Source organism: Notolepis coatsorum (genome assembly GCF_963971535.1).
Source record: "Notolepis coatsorum genome assembly, chromosome: 1".
In the NCBI taxonomy this organism is placed as follows: Eukaryota; Metazoa; Chordata; class Actinopteri; order Aulopiformes; family Paralepididae; genus Notolepis; species Notolepis coatsorum.
This window is the reverse complement of record NC_140165.1, coordinates 134,115,529-134,139,245: the sequence shown is the minus strand read 5'-3', so window position 1 is coordinate 134,139,245 and position 23,717 is coordinate 134,115,529. Positions and strand designations below refer to the sequence as shown.

Here is a 23,717-nt window from a genome sequence, read left to right as displayed (position 1 = left end):
ACAGTTTTGCCTTCAATGCATTAGCTGAAAACATAAGGAACACATTATCAATTATTTTGTAATTCTAGGTGGCTCTCATAAGGGGGCATGTCTGAAGAACTAATCTAAGAGTTGGGGGCAGTCTGGTAACTTTGCTCTGGAGATCCATCCCTCTGTGTTGGCCTATATAGTGGACGTGTTGGATAACTGTTTGGAACTTACTATGAGAGGAAATATTTACTTTGTGGCTAAATATTTACGACGTTATGCACTGAAATAACAAAATGCATTTGCTGCATCTAGTTTGCTCTAAATAACAGCATTAAGTATTTGATTAAGGATTTTGCCTGGAAATCTAAATGCAGAGGTAAATATGTCCTTTTGCCTTCCTGGATCTCTCCTTGTGCTGGTAACGGACTGGGGTGATGATGCTAACTGGCCCATAACGTTAACACACACCTCACGTAGCGCAATTCTCTCACAGACTTAAACGATGCTGGAGAATATTATGTGATATAGCTCGTCTTCTCCACCACACAGACTTAAACGATGTTGGAACATTATGTGATATAGTCATTAGCTCGTATTCTCCACTTACCAGCAGCCTAAATTTGCCAGACAAACTGACTCACCACCTCGCCTGGCCAAACTAAAAAGGTCCCGCTTGGTTTTGGATTTAAATGCAGGGGCCATGAATGACTAATGTTAACTGAACTTAGTATTCCATATTCTTAGTGTTGTATGACAGTAAATGGAAATACTCAAGGATCAGTTACACTACAGCACACAGCCCAGGAGTGATGCATTATTTAGGCTACAGCAAAGGGTTCCACAGTACCAAAGTAAACCAAACGGTCTCTAGATGCCCTGAACCGTGGTGGTTGTGATTTCTTTTACACAAGCCGTTCCATCCCTAGTCACTGTACAAGTCACAGAAATTGTACTATGGCACAGGACATGCAAATGGTCCCAGATCAGGTCTCAGTAGTCCTCTACCTCTCTGATTATGACTGGGTCTTCAACAGATCAGTTAGTGTATGGTTGTTAAAGGAACACGCCAACTTTTTGGGAAATTCGCTTATTTGCCATCTACCCTGGAGTTAGACAAGCAGATACATACCCTTTTCTTCTCTGTGCATGCATTAGGCTTAGGGAACAGCCACACCGTTAGCCTAGCTTAGCGTCATTCACTGGAAGTAGGTGTGCCAGTGTAGCCAGGGACGCGGGAAGTCAGTCAGAGTTGGGGGTGCGGAGATAAGTGATATAATAACGTCATAGGCGGCGGGTGCGCTGAAGGGAAGGCAATAACGCGTGCAGCGTGCAAAATCTTTCCTTTTTTGTCAATATACACACACCCACTAGGCTATGCGAGGCGAGCCCCACTCTTTTAATATATAGTGCAAATTAAGTATTCAAATGAAGACATCCAATAATAGATGAACCATTGTCTTACCTTAACACATTCGGGGCCATTGGGATCGGTCTAATCCCACTCTATACGACCAGCATATCAAAACAAACTTTCATTGTGCGTGAGGCTGTTTGTAGAGCTAAATCTATACTTTATATCATTGCTATCTGTCCATTCTCATTGTCAATTGACACTATAAACCGTCCCTTCAATATGCCTTAAACAAATAATTTCTTCATCAATACATTCACATTTTATAGCATCATGAATATGAACTATATAGCAGAATGTTCTGGGGTATTTCCTGGAACGCGAGTTATAGGGCGCTAAGCTAATAACGTTAAATCGAATGGCGTTTCGGCTATAGACCAGCTAGAGCTAAACTAAACTCAAAATGCATATTGTCGGTATCATGGTCCACCATGAATGCATGAAAGGGGGGGGGGGCGTCGTTTCTGATTATTGATTACCAATAACGGCATTAGCCTCAGTAGCCTTATTCGTTGACCGGGTGGATGGCTATGAGAGCAAGGCCCGATCGGGCTGTAATTGATGTCAAATCGCTCTTACCTGTGGCCGGTTGGACTGCAAAAAGGATTTCCCAGTTATCGATCGCCATCTGGTAGATCCATATGTCCATTGGCTGATGATATATTAGTTTACTGCATACTGAATTCAGCGTCCCAAAAACGATTCCAGGCCATCGGCTACACGCATAGCTTTAGGCTAACAGGAAAGCCCATTCATAATAAAAATTAAAAAAAACACCGGTCTGTAACAGGGAACACTGCATTATCGAGACAGCGCCCCTATGAGGATCTGGCCGGTAATGCACTTTTCCGAATTCCAAGAGTAGGGTAAATCTGCAGTGCCGCTCGGTGACATTGAGTAGGATATTACAATGGAATAAAAGCCAAAACAACCTTGCAGTTACAACTCCCTGCCAACAGGTGGTGGTGCTGCAGCACCCGCAGCACCCCCCCTTCCCGCGTCGCTGAGTGTAGCCTAGTTAACAGTCACAAAATACACTCCAAAATACAACTCCAAAACGTTCCTGTAAAAATGCTGTGACCTGTGTATACTATTTACCATGTGGAGAAATAAAAAAAATAATAATAATTGGACATTTTCGTTTTCTAAGCAGATATATACTCGGAATCTTTTTTTGCCGAACCACTGCTGCCTGTGCGCAGTGATTTCCTCACCTCAAAAGCCCAGTTTTTCAAAAAACAACAGGGCTTTTGAGGTGATGAAATCACTGTGCCCAGGCAGCAGTCGTTCGGCAAAAAATTATTCAGGGTAGATGGCAAATAAGCAAATTTCCCAAAATGTTGGCGTGTTCCTTTAACTGAACTCTGCTGGAGACTGGAAGCCACTGAACTAAAGGACATCAAAGCAATTTCAATCCATCGCAAAACAGCTCCCTAGGGGTAGGTGCTATATCAGCTATTGAAGAGGTGTTTCCTCACTCAGCCAGATAGTTAAGTTGCTGTCTGATTGACTGACAGGAACTGAAGTGGGCGGAATTGACTGACACCAGCATGGCCGGCACATAATCTACTATTTAATGGAATGGCTACTTAGATGCCAGAGTGTAGTGAAGTACAGAGTAAAATAATAATAAGAGGAACTGGAACAGCTCCACACTGTTGTGCTTGTCTGTTGTTGTCTGTTTGTGTACATGTTGATGATTGTCTTGTTTGTATTCAACCTGGATGGTAAACAAAGCAAACTTTTTTATTCTACTCTATTCTATTCTACTCTACTCTATCCAATTCTATTCTACTATATCCTAGTCTCTTCTACTCGATCCTATTCTATTCTACTCTGTCCTAATCTATTCTACTCTATCCTAATCTATTCTACTCTATCCTATTCTATTCTATTCTACTCTATCCTATTCTATTCTATTCTACTCTATCCTATTGATGGGGGGGGGCAGCCTTCTGTAATTGTTATGTGAATGAAAACATTTTGCATTGAGGCTGAGCACCTTGCATTTCTCCTCTCAAGGCACTGAACGCCCCGAACATCTCAACGACAATTCAACTTGAGGCTTCAACAACAACAAAAAGGCAGTGGGGAGATCCTTTCAGATCTGAGCCTGAGAGAGGTAATGAGGAAATTCACATTTTACACCAAGCAGACTAAATCACCTCATCAGAGGTGTAGGGAGACATACTGTACTGTAGATTCCAGTTAGACACATTCATGCAGACACAACAGACGTATTCAGATTTTGAAGATGTCATTGGCATAACTGCACACACACACACACACACACACACACACACACACACACACACACACACACACACACACACACACACTTTGCCTCTTGCCGTACTTGTTGACGTGTTGTTCTGTTTTTCCTTTGTCTATCCGTTGATTTTATTTAATTTTTCAGTTTATTTTATACTTTTCTTTGTACTTAGCTTAGCTATGTGAAGCACTTTGGTTGACAAGCGTCATGTTTAAACGTGCTATATAAATAAATTTGATTGGTTGATTGATTGACACACACACACACACACACACACTATATTCTCTCTCTTTCTCACACAAACACACACATGAACATGCACACTCATCACTCACACACTTTCTCTCTCTCTCTCACACACACACACACACACACACACACACACACACACACACACACACACACACACACACACACACACACACACACACACACACACACACACACACACACACACACACACACACACACACACACACACACACACACACACACACACACACACACACACACACACACACACACACACACACACACTCTGCTTGTTTTCCCCTCCAACATTGCATCAATACCTTCCATCACTCACTTTCCAAATTAAACTATGACATGACTCTTTGCATGTTATGGCCCATAAATTCTCTATTCATTTACAAAGTGTTGGCTTAGAGCTCTGTGCTCTGAACCCTTTTAGTAATGACAAATATGAATAAATAAATAATAAAAAGTAAAAATAATTACAGTAACACAACACAAGGATTCAAAGATCCAAGGATTCAGATGACATCACTGGTGGCCCTATTCAAACTAATCTACTCTCAATAACTGTCAACGTAAATTAATGTATGCAAAACAGCCTTGGGAGTTTTTCTTTTGGATGTGTGTGAGATTATGTTGCAAAATAAATCAGCACTGTTTTTTGGTGAAGTGCCTCTGTCTCTTTAAGAAATGTTTCTGAGAAGTACACGCTCCTCTTCCTAAGCTCGTTAACCGCTCATTAAAGACCACCTGTGTTTCTGCCGCTCGAGAAAGTCACTGAGAAACATCAAACCCACATGTCAGACTAACACAAATGATGGCATAACGAAGTGAGAGAGCAACCAGGGCAACGTTTTGATGTATTTCTTTCGGATGGTCATGCAAAATTGATGCTTGCCTTGAAAAATCTCAAAATCCAATGTTCTACACAGCATTCCTACACCATGTGTCAAGGCTTGTGGTGCGAAAGCTCTAGGAGGAGTAGCATGGCAAGAAAGTGGTGGAATAAAGATGGATAGCGAGCATATAGAGGATTACAGTACTAACTATACAATTCCAGCAGAAATTGTGAGTGTGGCTGCCACCTGTGCACCGCTGACGGTTTCTATAAGACAATTGATTGGTGAGATACGAACGGGGGCGGGACAAACATAATGCAATATTTGTTGTGTCGTAGTAAGAACGACGAACGGACTCTTTAGTACTTAACGTCTTACTTTATTAGCAGGAATACCAGGAGCTGCATTGCTCTGTAAACTTCGTGTGTCTAGCAGGAGGACACGCCCAGCACAGGTGTCTGACATACTCTATGTTAGAGCTCTGCCTACAGGCCTAATGAAGAACACCACAATATTATATGAATACACTGAACAAAAATATAATAATTTGCATATATATTGCAATATTGCGAAATTACAGTATTGTGATAATAGCGTATCGTGGGGCCTCTGGTGATTCCCACCCCTAACAGAATGTAGTTCTTTTATCCTTGTAGTTGATTGGTAAGGTAGGACATCCTCCCACGAAGCCTCAAGTTTTAGCCAATCACAGATTGGCAAGGGGAAAAGAATTAGGGATGCCCCGATCACGTTTTTTGACACCGATACCGACCACCGATCGTCTATGAAGTAGGCCGATACACTGCCGATACCGATCGTTTTTGGTTTTCTTATAGCAGCTGGCAGTATTCTACTGTAGGTCTAACAGGCATTCTCAAAGTCCGGTTTAAATTATCTAATCTAATCTTAGAAATTAAGTAAAGTGAATAGTACTGGGTGTTAAGCATAACAGTATCTAAGTTAATTTACTTCTGACCATTATAGTCAAAGTATTTTCCTATGAACCGAAATGTATAAGATCACATAAGGCTAGCATCATTGGGATCATCCCTATGTTCCCCAGGTCCTATGTTCCCCGGGTTCTATGTTCCACGCTTTGATTGATTAATAGATTGATTTTTTTTTTTATTTTTATAATTTTATTAATTATTAATGTCCGCCTTGTTTCGAACAGTTAAGCTTAGGCCCTCTTTCGAACTGGTTAAGGTTAGCTTATAAAAGAAAGGTTGAGATCCAAGGCAGCTCTACAATTTTTTAAAAAGCCTTTATTTATTGGCTTACATTATTTAGAAAAATCTTTTTAAAAAACCGACATGTTTCGGCCTACATGGCCTTCTTCAGGGTGTTGTAGCTGTGACACAAACAATACTGTGACTAAATAGAGGAAAAAAGGAAAAAAGGAAAAAACATAACTCAGGGAGTGACTAATTACAATGGGGGACAGCTGGTCCCAAATAAATGAAGGCAAAGCAACATTCTCAACTTGAGTTGAAGAAATATACAATAATACTAAATAGAAATAAACAAATTTGTATATTATATAAGTATATATACACACAAACTTGCTGTTTTTCGCACGTGTCATCGATCGGTTTTCGCGATCTGCGAAAATAAAGCATTATCGGAATTCACCAATCTCATATTTATACTGAATATCGGCCGATACCGATTGCTGGCTGATCGATCGGGGCATCCCTAAAAAGAATACATTGAATTGATGTATCAAGACCCTCCCTAACTGAGGCGGAAAGGGGTGGAGCCTCCTATATAACGCCACCACACCAGAGACACTCTCAGACTGCACTTTCCCCAATTGTCTGGGTGTCGCTGTTTGATCTCCTCTTACTTCTCAAAAATAGGAGAACTTCCTCCCCTGCCTCAATGGAGCAGCCTCCACTGATACATACATACATCCTGCATACAGTACATAATATATCATAAATACATACACACATCATACATACAATACATACCACTGTTTCCACTGTAATTGTACAGGCCTGGCGCCAATGTGCAGCAGTGAATCATGCAATTCATGATGTGCTAATGTTTTGCAAAGGTCATAGGTTACACAGCTTAATTGTATGCAATAAATGCAGCTTATTAAGTCATCCTCTCCTTGTGATCACTTTGTTTTAGAAGAAAACCCCACCAGCTGACATTTCCACCCAATCTACTCAATAGGTCCCTTGCACCAACCTCCCAAGGAGACCGTGATCAATCCTCAACAGATTCAGGAACACCCATGGCCCCCGCCTGGCCAGCCTTCACAGTTTGCATGTAGAGAGTACTGTAGAAAACAATGGAACACATCATTGAAGCTTGTCCTCTCCAAAGATAAATGAGTCACCCTCCATACAGCAGATCAGGAGGCAACTGCTTGGCTCCAGGACATTGCATTCGCTAAATATAACATACATAGAGACAAGCAAACTACAAAAACTGCAGGCATTGTCATTATGCCATTGCCTAAGTAGGTAAATTAATTCTACCAGCTAAGGTTCACGTTTAGAAATAATGTCAATGTCACATTCAGAGACACATGGCAATGATTCCTCCACTTTCAACTATTATTAAAAGATTATTTGGCACTTATAACCATAACCATATTAGGGATGGGCGTGAGTAATCGTAGCTATGAGAAAAATCGAAAAGAAAAAAAAATCAAAATTATAAATATTTTACATATCTTTTCACATAGATTATAACTGTTTGTTGGTTTCCTTAAACATATATATGTGAATAAACAAAAATAAGTAAAAAAAATATATAGGCCTATAATATATATATATATATATATATATATATATATATATATATATATATATATATATATATATATATATATATATATATTTAAGTTTCTTTTTCCCTTTTCGAGTAATACACGATCAATCGAGTATAGCATGCGATCAATCGATCTGGATTTTTCTTTTAAATGCCCATCCCTAAACCATATAACCAGCCAACCACCACCAGGTACGTCCCATGGTGGTCTGATGACGTTGAGGAGGAGCTAAGGGAGTGCTTCAGTACAACAGATTGGGACCTGTTTGGGAGAATTCATGGAGATGAAATTGATGGACTCTCCCACTGCATTACGGATTACATCAGATTCTGCGAGGAGAGCATTGTACCAACCAAAAAGGTACGCTGCTTCCCCAACAATTAACCCTGGATTAATAAGGACATTAAAAACCTACTGAACAGTAAAAATAGGGCCTTCCTGGCAGGGGACACAGACAGAGTCAAGTCAAGTCAAGAGTTTTATTTGTCACGGCATACAGGGCATACAGTGAAATGCGGGTGGTCATGCCCGCAGCGATTGTGCAATAATACAAGTAATAAGAATAAGACATAACAGGTATAATGTACATAAAGTTTAAAAAGCATGGTAAAAGACAGAGTGGGCCATGACTGTACAAAAGAAGCTCAAAAAGGAACTCAGAGCAGCCAAGGAGAGCTATGAGGACAGACTGGAGACTAAGCTACAGGCCAACAACACCGGGAAGATGTGGAAGCAGGAGGTCAAGAAGATAACAGGCTTCAAGCAGCAAGGTATGGCTGTGGAGGGCGCCTTGGAGCGTGCAAATGAGTTGAAATGTTTTTATTACCTAGGCATAAAAGAAAATATTGCTTGGTTCCTGTTGGTTGTCAGTTAAGGCCATGGGTAGGTAGGGAATTTATTTAATTTTTTCCCACGGCGACTATGGATAGTGAATTTCTTTATTTAATTAAAATGTTCACAACAACATAGATGCATGTACTCTGCCAGCATGTTTAATATCCATAATACTAAAGGTTTGACTAAGATTTTTATGAAACTTTATTGTAAAAAAATTATTTATTATTTATATTATTTTTAGTTTTACTCATAAAATAAATTGGGTCGCACCTAAATCGGCAGGATCGGTCGGCAACCTGAACCAAACTTATTTTTAGGCCCTATATTTATTAGGGGTGGGGGGGGAAATCGATTCGTAGTAGTATCGCGATACTTTGCGTGGCGATACTGTATCGATACAGGGACGCCAAGTATCAATATTTAATTATTCATAATTTTTTTTTTAAATATATATATTTTTTTATAAGGACGTTGCATTGTTCATTTCAATACCTGTAATAGTACAGTAGTCCACACACACATGGAATATGACTGTAATACAAACAGTTCAGTTTGTCAGGTACATGTAACACAGATTACAGTGTTTACATCTGTCTGCTTGAGAAAATACCATGTTCTGCAATAAAAATTATTGAAGTGAGATGAACAGACTGAACTTTATTTTATTAGATAAAACATGTTGACAAAGTTTTACTTTGCAGTTGAAAAAAGGTAATAAATAAAATGTAAAAAAAAAAATCGTATCGTGACTCGTGAGGTCTCTGGCGATTCCCAGCCCTAATATTTATTGTATTTCTATTACCCTGCCCATACCTGTATCGCCCCTCCCCCCATCCCCCATGCTGCTATGACACCTGAATTTCCCCAAGGGGATCAATAAAGGAATATCTTATCTTGTATGTGTTAAAGTGCTGATATATACACTGATGAAGTTATGAGCACTGAATTTCAATGGAGAAAAAAAAGGTAAAATAAGCTAAACGCCACTTTGCCTGAGTGCACTGCATTACTTTTAGAGATTAAATGGATATGAGATCCTTGGCCACATCTCCAGTCGGGAGAAGTGCACTTGAAAGGGCTTCTGTGCCAAATCACTTCTGGACAGCCATCAGGATGATGATGATTATCAGACCCAGCTTTGCGAAACTGGTTAACTACTATGTAGGGATACAGATAGGAAAGCTGTGAGATTAAAGGGTACACTATAATGCTGAACAGACAGAAACCGTTATATTCAACAGTTCATTAGATAGATCTGTCAGAGGAGCCTGCATGTGTAGCATCATGATTATGACACAATGGGCACGGACATCTAAATACTCATCCACCCCAGGCTTAGGCCATGTCCAGACTATAACTATTTTGGTCGTTTTAGGGCGTTTTCACACCTGGCTCGTTTGGAGCTGTTGATCCGAAACCTGGAGCGTTTCCCCCCTATTTCGGTTCAGTTGGGCATATATGAACACAGCAATCACATTCTGTTGCGGAACAAAACAAGGGGGCCGAGACCACCTAGAGAGGGTGATCTCGGCGCACTTCCAAACGAACCCGACGCGACTCGTACGCTGTGAGAATGCAATCGACTTAACAAACCGACACAATAATAATAATAATAATAATACGTCGTGGGTCAACGTGGAGCAGCGATGAGGTACACTGCGTCGTTGATATTTGGGCAGACGATCACATTCGTCAGATGCTGGAGAACACAAGTACACTGAAGTGTACAGACAGTTTAGTGACTGAATGAGGGAAAGGGGCTTTGAAAGGTCTGTCGAACAGTGTCGCGCTGCTGCTGCTGCTACACGTTGTTACAGCGGAGATACAACAAGCAGAGCAGGGCCCCGTTCCCCGTACCTGGATAACTGAGTTAGCCGGATAACTTTCGGTTAAGTCTGACTTAAGCCGGACTTTCCGGCTCCCCGTACCTGGATTTTCCAAATCACCATGACAACAGATCCAAAAGTTTGAGCCTGGTCGAAAGCAGGGTTTAAGTTCAAGTTAGCCTGAACCATCGCCACGCCCCCGCAAAGAAGTGACAGCCCGTTTCCTGAAATTATTCCCACAGTCTACGATCTGCATTATACCATTCTGAATTACGTTTTTGTGCTCCATTCTTCCAGAGGGGGCTTTTGAAATGTAAAATAGACCCAAAATGCTGATACTAAATTCACTCTGTCCTAAATAATGCACGTTATATATACCGTGGCGCTCGCTCGGTGCGATGTACACATTATGTGGTTATTTTAATTGTAACTGGGATTAAGATGTCTGATGAGATGCGCTGTTTGACGGATTTGAGAAATTGAATGAGCCGTTGACGTCACATTAATGAATGAGGATAAAGAGATAAAACTTCATTCAAAACAAAGAATATTCTAAACACGGGTCTCTCGTTCATTAATGTATAAACAATGAATTTATCCCATCTGGCACAGTGGCCCAGCGGTAGTGCTCAATCCTGCCAACCCAGCGACCGGTGTTCGAAACCCCGTGTTTCCAATATAACTTTTTGGAATATAATATTAATGATTATACGCCAAAGTAGCCTAGTTTTGAGTTAAAATATTATAAATCTACATGCATTGAGGATGTCATTCTTTATATAGCTCTCAACGTGCACCAAATTGAATTATTCCTATATTGCAAAAAGAAGGAAACTACTAGGTTTCGAACCCCGGTCGTCTGCGTGAAAGTCAACAGAAGAACCCGTTACACCACAGAGAAGATAAATAAAAGATCGACCATACATCAATCAATGGGTAAGGGAGCCGTATCGTTATTCTGTATAACAGTTTTACTAATTATTTTCGCTAGCAAGATCTCATTTGATTATTCAATCCAGCAGGCAAGTTTAAAGAAATATAATCTGATTGATTGAGGTAATGAGGGACTTAAAATTAGCCTATAGATAACGCATTTAACTTGTCGGCGAGGCGATTGAGCCGTACTGCAATATGTTAATAAAGTTTTAAATCAATTAATCAATCAATGCCGCTAGAGAATCAGGACCTCTGCTATCGATACGTGCTGGCTTTTCAAATGAAGCGGCCGCGCGCACTAATCCTGGGTCTCAAGTCTGGCTTGAGTTAACGAGACTGAATCCACCTTCGAGGAACAGGAAAATCATCGGGTTAACTGAATCTGGATAATGACATCTTGATCGACTTAGTTGAACCAGGTACGGGGAATAGGGCCCAGACCCTGAAATGGTGTTTGTGTTGCCGGGTGTCAGTCAGCTGTGTCCCCGCTGCCGCGCAGGAGAGGAGAGCCGGGGTCTCTGTAGTGACGCTGCAACAGCAGCACTGTGCGGGACTCTCTCTCTCTCTCTCTCTCTCTCTCTCTCTCTCTCTCTCTCTCTCTCTCTCTCTCTCTCTCTCCGCGGTCATCAGTAAAGTCAGGGTTAGGGGGGGGGGGGACACACACCCCAAAATCTGACCAATGAGTGACAGTTTGCTCGCACGTGCATTTGTTTTGGTCCGCTATTAACACAGCCGTGTGAACACAAACGAACTAAAGGACAAGTGCAACATTGTATCATTATAGTCCCTGTGTCACCCTGAATCGGAACAAAGCAAACGAACTACAGGTGTGAAAACACCCTTAGGCAAAGTATTTGATCGTTTGCACCGTTCTGCCACACGGAACTGCGTTCTGGCAGCCTGAAGACGGTACTTTTTGATACTAGCTCCCAGAGTGCGCAATTCTGAAGATCCGTTGCGCCACCATCTTTACAAGCGATACGCGCCTTCTCCTGAACCGATGACGCGTTGGCCCACCTCTCCCTTACCCCGCATGCGCAAACTCTCAGCCAACATCACAACAACAATGGCGTCGTACAGAGTAGTTGTGTTCGTGGTGCAGAAGCTATTGAGCTTGATCGGGCTTTTGCGGCAAACTGTTCCATAGCATACCCCTTCAGTTGATCATGACAAATCCTCTCTTACCTTGACGATTAAAAAGCCTCCATAATTTAGTAAATAGTATCCCCATGGCATGGTGTTGAGCTGTAGCTAGCAAGCTATGCTATCAATATTAGATAGATAATTAGCGTCACATAGCTGGCCTTTTTCTGAAAACCCAAGCACATATTGTTCGATAGCATGTACGCCTTCAGTTGATCATGACAAATCCTCTCTTACCTTGACGATTAAAAAGCCCCCATAATTTAGTAAATAAAGCTGTAGTCAGCCAGCTAGCATTGATGCTATTCAAAATGCTATCCACATTAGCTAAATAACTAACAACTAAATACAATAGACAGTGCTATCCTGAGGTAACATTAAATACAGACAACGTTTGCTAGTCGAAATGACTGGACACACACAGGGCAGGGTTTCCGTACCGTTTTTTTACCTGGGAAATCTGTTGAAGTCCGACATATTTAAATATCTCCGGTCATAATGTCCTGTGAAAATAATTCCCTCTAAGCACAATTTGAATTGTATTAAAATAGTTACATTTGTTTCATTGTTGCTTCACCAAGCAGGTCTAATAATGACAACGATGTGTGTTCCTATATCATATCACGCGCACAGCGAGTTTCAATTTCAGTTCCAGTGGAGAAAGGTAAGAGAGATTTCCCTATTGTTTTTCTTATATGAATTATTCAACCTACGTTAATAAAACATACCTGGTGATCAACTACAGTTTGCTGTGAACATTATGATATGGGTGTAGTGTTCTGATAACGACTATTGGTGAAGCGATGTCAAGATTAATTTGGGTTAGGCAGCGGGAGCTAGATGCTGGATTAGCGAGAAGCATGCAACTGCAGAGCCGCAGAGCTCACAGTTGTGCCCGCACAGTGCAATACTCCAATTCAGCCATTGGCAATTCAGCCATTGGGTGAGTGGCGCTGCTGAGTGGTCCCCAGACCGGACCTGATAGCGCCGCTGGCTCTGCGGCTCTGCAGTTGCATACTATTGGGATTAGTTCTTCGTTGGGAGGCGGAGATAGTCATCACGCAACGTTTATATTTCAGTGAACCCCACGATAATGTTGCCGTCTCTCTCTGCCAAATTTCTCAGTTCTTCGCTTGATATAATTAATACAAATGTCCAATATAACGGAATTCGTTAGCTCATAAAAAATGTATTATAACAGACTGCTGTTTAATGTCGGGCCGACTGCCCACAGACACCTGTTTGATTTCAAGTCAGCAGCAGCACGGAGTCTCTGGACTTATTTTATTTGGAATATAATGACTGTATACGCAGTGTCTACTCCTCATGGACCCGACAAAACTTTATAAATTAACTCTTTCAGTGCCACGCCTGGTTTTCCATTTTACCGCTTGAATGCCACCATCCGCGCCAATGTTAACGTTAATATCGCCTAATCTATGTTTTAAATTATGGCTATGTGTCTAATCTGCCCATCGCATTATCAAAGACTATTTTCCAGACAGTGCTGTGAAGGCAGATTGTTTTTTTATCGCGTCGTTGCCGTTTCAGAGCAGTTAGAAAAGCCCCCGTTTTGATATAAAAAACAGCTCATTCTGGAGCATTCTATGAAAATCGTCTTTTAGTGGAATATTCCACAACGTTGATATTCGTCTGCCTTTTTATGAATCGTTTTCAAATAAACGCTAGATGATCAATATTATACGTGCACGCACGCACATTACGGCCGCGCGCGGATAATCGCCTCGTTGATTTCCTCTCGGAGTTTTACATTGAAACCGAAAGAAGACATTTCACAAAACAGCTTATAACTTCATCAAACTTACTCTGATTATCCTACCACTGATAACATAGAGTCCTTACCTGACATCAGATGGTATCCAACTGGTATATTCCAATTCCTGATCACCATTCGAAAAAATCGATACGTGTATGGATCCAACGCGACACAGTGGATCTCCATGATCCGCGGGGATCTGAGGCTCCAGAATGAACTCTAGTAACCCCGGCTGGATCAGTGAACTGGAAAATGTGGAGTACCGGATTTTTTCCCCCATTCATTTTCATTGAGTCCATTCCAAAATCACTTATGTCATCTGGGAGACGACAGGGGGCGCTTTTTTCCACAGTGATCACCGGCGCAGCTCGGCAATACTCGGGTAGGCTCGGGTGATGCAATAATTTTTCAGATCGCAAAAAAAAATTACAAATAATAATTCCGAGAAATCTCGTGAGTGGCTAGCAACCACCTATAAAAAAACACGAGAAATCTCGTGAGTGTCACTGAAAGAGTTAAACGTTTATTCTGGAGCATATGAGTGTCCGGGTTCTGATGTGAGACATAATCAAACAAGCAGCAAGAGCAATGCATAACACAAATAGAAATTGCAGCATGATGTAAAATCTAAATCTCGTTTCAAAATAAATAAATCAATAGCGCCGACAACATTGGGAAAGACAACAACGTTAAATAACAATAAATAATAAATAAGATTGCATGGGATCTCTGGGTGGCTGGCTCAATATCATCCTTGATTTCATCAAGTAGATCAAAAATTGCTTGAGCTGACAACCTGTGTCTCTGGATGATTTCGGTCTCACTTAAATCAAAAAGTGATATTCTCCTTCGAAATATTCTTTCACGGAGGGCGGCTGATTGGCGCAGTGGGCAAGGCGCTCGCCTCTAACACAGGAGACGCTGGGTTCGAGCCCAGCTCTCGGCGTTGCTACCGGCTGGCCGGTCGTTCATACTAACACAATTGGCAAGTGTTAGAGGGTGGGAAAGCCGGTGGGTGGGGATTTGACGTTGTGGACATCGACTCCTACAGGTCAGTTTGGTGACGCCGGTGCGACGGAAGCAGGAAGTGACGGGGGCAGCGTGAGCCTCCCACGCGTTACTCCTCACCACTGAGAGATCGAGCTGCTGCGGTGAAAAGATGCAGCCCCCCCCCCCAAGTGCCCCCTCTCTCTCCATCTCTCTCTCCCTCCAGAGCGCACTGGCCCAACTCCGCCTCGCAGCATTGAGGAAGTGGCTTCTTCCACTCGCTGTCTAGTCTAGGTAGAATGGGGGCGGGCATTAGCTCCAACCACAGAGCCAATCGCATCACCCAGCGGCCGTATGACGTATATCAGCCGTTCAAATCAAAATGGCCTGATTTACTGGAGGAGGAAAGGGGCTGAGCTCAATCAGAGCAATCCGCCAATATGGTATTTAGACACTAAAACACATTGATACGAACTCCTATTACTATAATACAATGCTAGAGACTGAAAAATGACATTTATAGTACATAGCCCCTTTAAATATTCCATAATAAACGGAATATTCTAGAATACACAAAAACGTTCAAATTTTTCGGCCTATTTATGAATCGTTTTCAAATAAACGCTAGATTATCGATAGTATATGTGTACGTATGCACGCTATATAGGCAATCTGATATCTGATCTGATATATTTCCTGATCGCATGCACAGCCAAACAGCCACATCACACATAGGGGAAAAGCTTATATCTCCGTGAAAACAGGTCTGATTATCCTAAAATTCAGTTCAGTTCAGTTCAGAGTTTTTATTTGCCACATGGAATCATACAATCAGAGTTTCTTCATTACACAATCATAAATATCATTCCATGGACAAAAGGAGCTGGAAGAAGAATACATCTTATAGTTACCTGCCCCTTATTCCTAAACTAAACAAGTATTTACTTAATGGTCGGCGTACAACCTAATTTACACAAATAATAATTTATACCATTATACAAGAAACACACAATCCACAGTTAAACAAGAAAAAATTAAATAATAATAATAATAATAATAATAATAATAATAATAATAATAATAATAATAATAATAATAATAATAATAATAATAATAATAATAATAATAATAATAATAATAATAATAATAATAAAAGAAAAAAAGAAAAAGAAAAAATAGAAAATATCTCACTATTCAGATCACATTTGATTTTCATACTGACAAAATATTTTTTTGTTATATATTTTTTTGAATTGATAAACACTATTACATCCCTTAAGCTCGCTATGGAGCTTAAGGGATTCATTACCTGAGATCAGATGTTATCCAAAAAGATTATTCCAATTCCTGATCGCCATTCCAAAAATCGATCCTTTTATTGATCCAACGCTACATACTGTAAACACATATTACACGCTGTTCTGATGGTCCACAATGACTGGGATCATCTCCGGTTACATGCGTGAGAAGTAAAATGTGGATTCCGGATTTTTTTTTTCTCATCCATTTTCATTGAGTCCATTCCAAAAGGGTGCATTACCATCTGGGAGACGATAGGGGGTGCTTTTTCACATCTGAGCTCCTGATGGGGCTGGTTTTTCAACGGTAGACTCGGTTGATGAAATATGAATTCAGATCGCTAATAAATAAAAAAAAAAATCATGCTAATTGTCGTGGTGGGCATTCAGGGGGCGGGCTGATAACACATGTTATGTCGTGGCTGGCATCCAAAGTGTTAAGATAAAAAATAGGGATGCCCGATCAATCGCCCACCGATCGTTATCGGCCGATAATCAGTATAAATATGCGATCGGTGATCGGTGATAATGCTTTATTTTCGCTGATCATCAAAACCGATCTCACTCGCTGGGTTCTGTCTCAGACACCGGGTGGTGCGGCGTCTGCTCATCCCTCCAGCCCCTCCCGCACGCATGTAAACACGGGTCTAGTCTAGTGGGACGGGAGGACGGCGTCTCCCTGAGCTAACATTACAAAATGACCCACCAGTCAACTATTCACTTTTAGTTTAATACATGATGAGGCATTGTCTAACCGAACGGTATCTAGCCGGCTAGCTACAGTACTGATAGCTCCTGATATCAACAAATGCTCCAGCAATAGTCTAGTAGAGACGTTTATGATACCTGTTAGCTGACGTTAGCGCAAGTTAGTTCACTGTTCAAAACGAAATGTCCCATTGAACTAAATAATTCACTGAGGCGTTGTATTAACGTTATATATCCGGCTAGCAGTAGCTACAGATAGCTCCTGATATCAATGTCTTATAACACTGATTCGACGCGTATTCGAGCTGAGGGCTTGCTGAGCACAGTAACGTTATACCAATAGGGTCCAGCTGCAGCGCAGGAGAATCCTGGCCGTAGCTCGAGGCTACTCGAGTATAGGTCCAGCTGCAGCTCCGGAGAATCCTGGCCGTAGCTGGAGGCTACTAGAATACACACAGACAGTGGAGCTTGTTGCGTGGTGGCGATGTCTCGCAGATAATACAAGTACAAGTCTAATTATATAATATATATATTTTATTAAAAGAAAATTATATAAAATAAATTTAAATTTTTTTTAATCAAAAACGATCGGTATCGGATCGGTATCGGCCGATATGGCTCACGACGATCGGTGATCGGTATCGGTGGCAAAAAACGTGATCGGGGCATCCCTAATAAAAAGTATAGAATGTTAGCCTATAGGGCGGCTGGGTGGCACAGCGGACATTGCGCTCGTCAGTCGTCACCAACGCAAGAGACACCGGGTTCGAATCTGGCTGTCGGCGTTGCCTCCGGCTTGGGCCGGCCGTCATACTAACTCAATTGGCAGAGTTAGCGGGTGGGAAGTCGAAGGGTGGTAGTCTGGTCGTTGTGAACAGCGACTCCTACAGGTCGGTTGGGGCGCCTGTACAGCAAGGTCAGGAAAATGGCGGGGGCAGTGTGAGCCTCCTACACGTTACTCCTCGCCAAATGAGAGTCCGCGCTGGCAGGTGAAAAACATGTATCGGAGGGGACATGTGATGCAAGGCTTCTATCCACCCTACAACCGGCCAGTGGGGGGCATATGCGAGCAACGATCAGGACAGGGGAGGGAGAATTGGCACGAGAGAGGTAAAATTGGGATGGGGAGAAAAAAATCACAGAAAAGGAGGAGAAAAAGTGGATAAAAAAATTTAATGTTAGCCTATTAGCCTTGAGTGACATGCATAGACAATGTCTTGGCCTGTGATGTCCCAGTACTATCCTCGTATGCCATGTGATGTGGTGTGGTGTGATGTCACCAAGATACACCCCTGTGCATTTAGTGTACTTGGTTAAAGTACTTGGTTAAAGAGTTTCAACCAGGGCCCATATGGTCAGGTTTCATCCCGATCCCCTGGGACAGACTCTACAGAGGCCTGTGAATAATGCATACAGTATAACGCTGCTGGTTCCAAATCCTTAGGGACTGCTAAATCTATAACATTGTTGGAGAGGTGCCTGACTTTCATTGGCCTACTGACTTAGGCGTTATTACGGGAGGCATGTTGCAGCCTATAAAGGGCTACTATGGTACAGATGGGTGGTGTGGCTTGGCTGTACACACACAAATAATGGATGTACTGTAAGGAGGTAGCAATAGACATGTTCCATATGGAGGCCTGACTGTTTCAATATGATATGACATCAAACCATGCAGCATGTGTGAGCTATACAGTCAGGGACACAGGTGGTGATGATAGAAACATGGTCATAGGATAAAACACTGGCAGCAACAGCCAAGTTACATACACACACACATTCATACATATGCATGCACACACACGCACACATACACATTCATACATACGCATGCACAAACACACGCATGCACGCACACACACACACACACGCATGCACGCACACGCACGCACACACACACACACACACACACATACACACACATTCATATGCGCACACACACACGGGAATATGATAATGTGGCACGACATTAAAGCTTACAGACTATGATGTAAGCAAACAAGAACACCATGTAGCCTATTTGTTGGTGGTGTGGAAACATTCAGGCATACACATTTGCATAGGCTGCATCTGGACCATTTCAATGCACTCAGCGAGCATCACCAAATTTTGCTGGAGTATAAGAGCACATTGAAAAATCGATGAGCACATCACATGGTATTATTAGGTGTTAGTTACCAGCGTACTGTACGTAGCAGTAGCAACTTGTCATACTGTACATCGCCCCCCCCCCCCGTTTCGTTTTGTTTGCATTTTTGCCAACTGTATTTTGTCAGAGGTTATAGCCAGGGTGCACGGTTATAAAGGTAAAGCGACTCACTATTGCGTTTTTACGCAGCTGTTCCTCCTCTCCCATCATCACCACTGAGTCTACCACCAGCTTCTCGAAGCACGCTGAGCCGAGAGACGAGCTCTTCTGGTGGGACATGGCCAGCTGAGAGATGGCGAGCTTGGGACTGCCATGTCCCACTCCCATCAGCTCCGGCTTGCTTCCCGTTGGTCCTGCAGCTGCTCCCATCTGTTGCAAAGGATGCCCCGTGCTGGTGCCAGGAACGGAGTCACTTCCAAGGGAATTGTCCCCGTCGAAAGACGCCGGGTTAGAGCAACACAGATTCGGCTGAGAGGACGAAAAGACCCGGTCCAACTGTTTCTTTTTCCTTTTAAACATCCATAGACCCGACTCCTTTTTACTCGCCTCCGCGCCACTACGCCGTTCGGAACCCAGTTTCGGACTCAACCACGGTTTGGTTTTCACTTGAAAATTCTTCCACATCCTCCGCTGGTACGACAGCGATTCCTGTCCCTTTGCGGTGCTCTCAGCCTTGGGTGTTTTATCCTCCATCGTGCTCGTACAGCAACCGGCCAGCCTGATCGCGCTCCTTGTAGTTACTGATGTCTGTTGGCTGTGCAGCGAGCGCGGTAGCACCACCACCACTGACGGCCAATGTACAGTGCCAAGAAAGAGCCACACGGTAATATGAAGGGTGGGTGTGAGTCGCCCATTCAATACTAGGCCCTTTCAATTAGCACAGGTATTTTTTTGTCTCACCTGACTGACTGGATACGTTTGTTACACACTGACTCATTGCATAGGCTTCTCAACAACCACAAAAAAAGGATTCACACAATGGCATTTGCCCTACAGTATGTAGCAGTTGATACGCCCCTCTTCCACGGTGCTTGTCAAGGGTTTAGGTAACTTGCCCGATGCCCATCGTCAGACTCATTACCGTATATTCAAATAAGAGAAGCACCGCGCCTCCCCTGTCCCCTGGACAACTTTGTCAGTGGACTGAATTATCTTGCGTGCACTGCTCCTGGTTGGTTGCACATGCACAATGTAATGTAACCGATGCCCCGTGGAAATGTTCATCATTCAGCTGGTTTATTTTCATACAGTATCAATACGAGCATAATGGAATAGAGTTGGGAGTTCAGTTTACTTTTACTCTCTTACTCACTTCCTCTTTCATGTTTGTTCTCTCTTTTTATGTAGGCCTATGTGTGTGAAATTTGTGTGTGTGTGTGTGTGTGTGTGTGTGTGTGTGTGTGTGTGTGTGTGTGTGTGTGTGTGTGTGTGTGTGTGTGTGTGTGTGTGTGTGTGTGTGTGTGTGTGTGTGTATGTGTGTGCATGCGTGTCTGTGAATTCTCACAGGGGAAGTCACATCAGATACAAGGGTGAGCTACCCTGCAGATTTAGTGTGTTCAAGTGATGTGTTTGCATGCATTTTGTATGCTTGTCACAAACGTCCCTGCATGAATAAACATAATCTTATGACCATGGAATCAACCACACAAAAAACAACAATAAAAGGGATAGCTCCTTCTCAGAAGACAGCACGTAATGGGTGACTTCAACCTACCCGACCATAGGCGGCGCCGCAGCGGGTATATTAGGCCAGGCTAGGCTATGCCTACCCAAACCAGCAGCCCCAGTCTGCGCATTATTATAGGCAGCCTAGGCTACGATATTGTGTGTGTGGGCTGCTGCAGCCCGGTGGTGACAATACGCAAGGGTCGGCCAACCAAGGTGTCAATGGCAGTAGGTGTGGTGGCCGTTTAACATTCCAGACTGCAGGCAGTAACCAATGCCAGTCTGGTCTTCAAAATCCTCCATGGTCTAGCCCCACCCCCACTTTCCGATTTTTTCACCTCCAGGTTCACCAGAACTGTTGTACCGGGTGACTTGGCTGTTCCATTAAGGACAAGTACATTTAGCAAATCAGCCCTCTCTGTGAGAGCTGCCAAGACCTGGAACTCCATTCCAAGTTACATGCCGCCTGGGCATAACACCCGAGGCCAAGGGCTTGCTCTACGAGGGCATGATGAGACTGAGTCAGAGTTAATCAAACCGTGGAAAGTTTTTAGAGCTATTATGTACATTGTTTTCAAAGCATGATGAGATCCAAATTACGGAAAACGTTTCCTTCATTGCCGTCGGCACCGCAACTTGCGAACGGTCTTTCCCAATGAGGCGCATCCGAAACTGGCTAAGAAGAACAACAATATGCGCCAGGAGAGACAGTCAACTCTGAGTCCGCTTCACATTGAAAGTGATCTCACAGACAAACTTAAAGCAGAAAAGATCATTGATGCGCGAAACGTCGCATTTTTATTTTGTTGCATTAAGGTAAGACAATGGTTAATCATATTGGATGCCTTCATTTGAACAATTAATTTGCACTATATGAAATGAGTGGGGCTCGCTGTAGTAGCCTAGTGGGTGTGTGTATTGTATGAAATCAGAACCTGGACAGCACCGTTTGCGTGCAAGCAAAAAAGAAAAAGGAAAAATGTTGCGCACTCCACGCGAGTCCCATCCAGGGTGCGATCCACGGGGGAGCTGGGTGAGCCATGGCTCCCTTAGATCAGACATCAGCTCCCCTGAAAACATGATTTGTGATTTTTTGGGGGTCTCTAAATTACTGAAAATAAATGCTACTTTTGCCATGCATTTCTCATTTTTCTGTAATTTTCTGTATCATCATCGTGTATAATAATAAACGTATGCTATTTTGGATGTATGATTAATGATTTGCGCACTAATTCACACACGTATTATGGCAACATGCATGCTATTCTTGCAATTACCATTCGGAGCGCGGCGGCGCTGTAGCCTGCACGCACGGCACAAATCAAACCGGCCCCTAATTGAGAATGGCAGGAGGCCAGGAACAATTCAAAATAATATTTACGTAATGGAGCCAATATATTCATAAAAAATAACTCAAAAAACAATTATTTTAATTAGAAGCTTTAAATTGCAGCTTCTTGAAGCAAGCAAAGTTTAGTTACTGGTCTATCCAGTGTGCAGAGTTGAGGGAAGCGAGAGCTTCCCTCAACTCTCTTTTAGCACCAACAAAATTGGTTCCATTGTCCGATCTTAAATGAGAGATGGGTCCTCTTCTACAAACAAACCTGCGTAGAGCATTTATACAGGAGTCCGTATCCAATGAATAAGCGACTTCCAAATGGACTGCTCTACATGCCATACAGGTGAAAATGACTCCATAGCGCTTTTCAAAGGAACGTCCCCTCTTGACCTCAATCGGGCCGAAATAATCAACTCCAACATTGGTAAATGGAGGAAGATCAGCAACGATTCGCTCTAGAGGCAAGTCTGACATCTTCTGCTCACCCAACTTTCCTCTATGGCGTTTGCAGAAGACACAGTCAGACAGGACCTTTCTTGTTGCTGCATTGGCACTAGTGATCCAATATTTTCGGCGCAATCTGGAGAGAACATGGTTTCTCCCACCATGACCCATCTGTTCGTGGATGTGCTTTAGTATGAGAGTCGATACATGGAGGTCTTTCGAGAGGATAACAGGATGTTTAGATTCCTCAGACATTGCTGCCCTACTCAACCTCCCTCCAACTCTAAGCAAGCCATCCTCCAGAATGGGGTCCAGTTTATAGATGGGACTGTCTTTCTTTACTTCACCCTTTCCCGATGTCAACACAGCAAGTTCATCAGGGAACCTTTGCTGTTGAGTGAAGCGAATGATGGCAGACTCAGCTGTAGAAAGATCATCTGGTGTTAAGTTCTGGTTTCCCAATGCAGCTCTACTTTGTTGCATTTCCTGTTCCACTTTGTCTGCATCTTCATGACTCAGTTGGTTTCTTTTATGACTCATCTCCAATAGAGTCTTTCGTAATTTCAGGATCCAAGCAACTGACCTTTTCAACCTTTTCCAGTCAGAAAAGTAGGTGATCAGTTGGTGTGTGGCACTTGGTGCATCGACAATTACTGCGTTGATGGTGAGATCCTTTTTGACCTCAGGGTCATCAGCAGCAATGTTGTACTCCAAGATACTATTTGGCCACTCTTCCTCTGGTTTCCAAAGAAACTCAGGGCCTTCAATCCAACTTCTGTTGGTCAGCAAATCATCCACCGTAACTCCCCTTGAGGCTTTGTCAGCAGGGTTCTGAGTGGTATGAATGTACCTCCACTGCGTGACTTCAGATGTTCTTCGGATGGTAGAAATCCTATTTGCCACAAAGGTGTGAAATCTCTTGTCTTCATTTCTGATGTACTTTAAAACTGAAGTACTGTCAGTCCAGAAACAAGATTTCTCAAGGCAAAGCTGAATTTCGGCTCTGAGCATGGTGTCCACACGAACAGCAAGAACAGCTGCAGTGAGTTCCAAGCGTGGAATGGTGACTTGCT

The 23,717-nt window shown here is 42.6% G+C and overlaps 1 protein-coding gene across 1 annotated transcript in view; it reads right to left on the bottom strand.

Annotated features, from left to right (window-relative positions):
• Window positions 1–19,889, bottom strand: part of mctp1a (multiple C2 domains, transmembrane 1a) — a gene marked incomplete at both ends in the record, with an annotated part of 363,122 nt that extends 343,233 nt beyond the window's left edge. Inside the window, one exon of the mRNA XM_084307451.1 lies at window positions 19,368–19,889. Within this exon, the coding sequence (XP_084163577.1) occupies window positions 19,368–19,889 (522 nt within the window). The remainder of the gene's footprint in view (window positions 1–19,367) is intronic.
• Window positions 19,890–23,717: the final 3,828 nt, after the last annotated feature.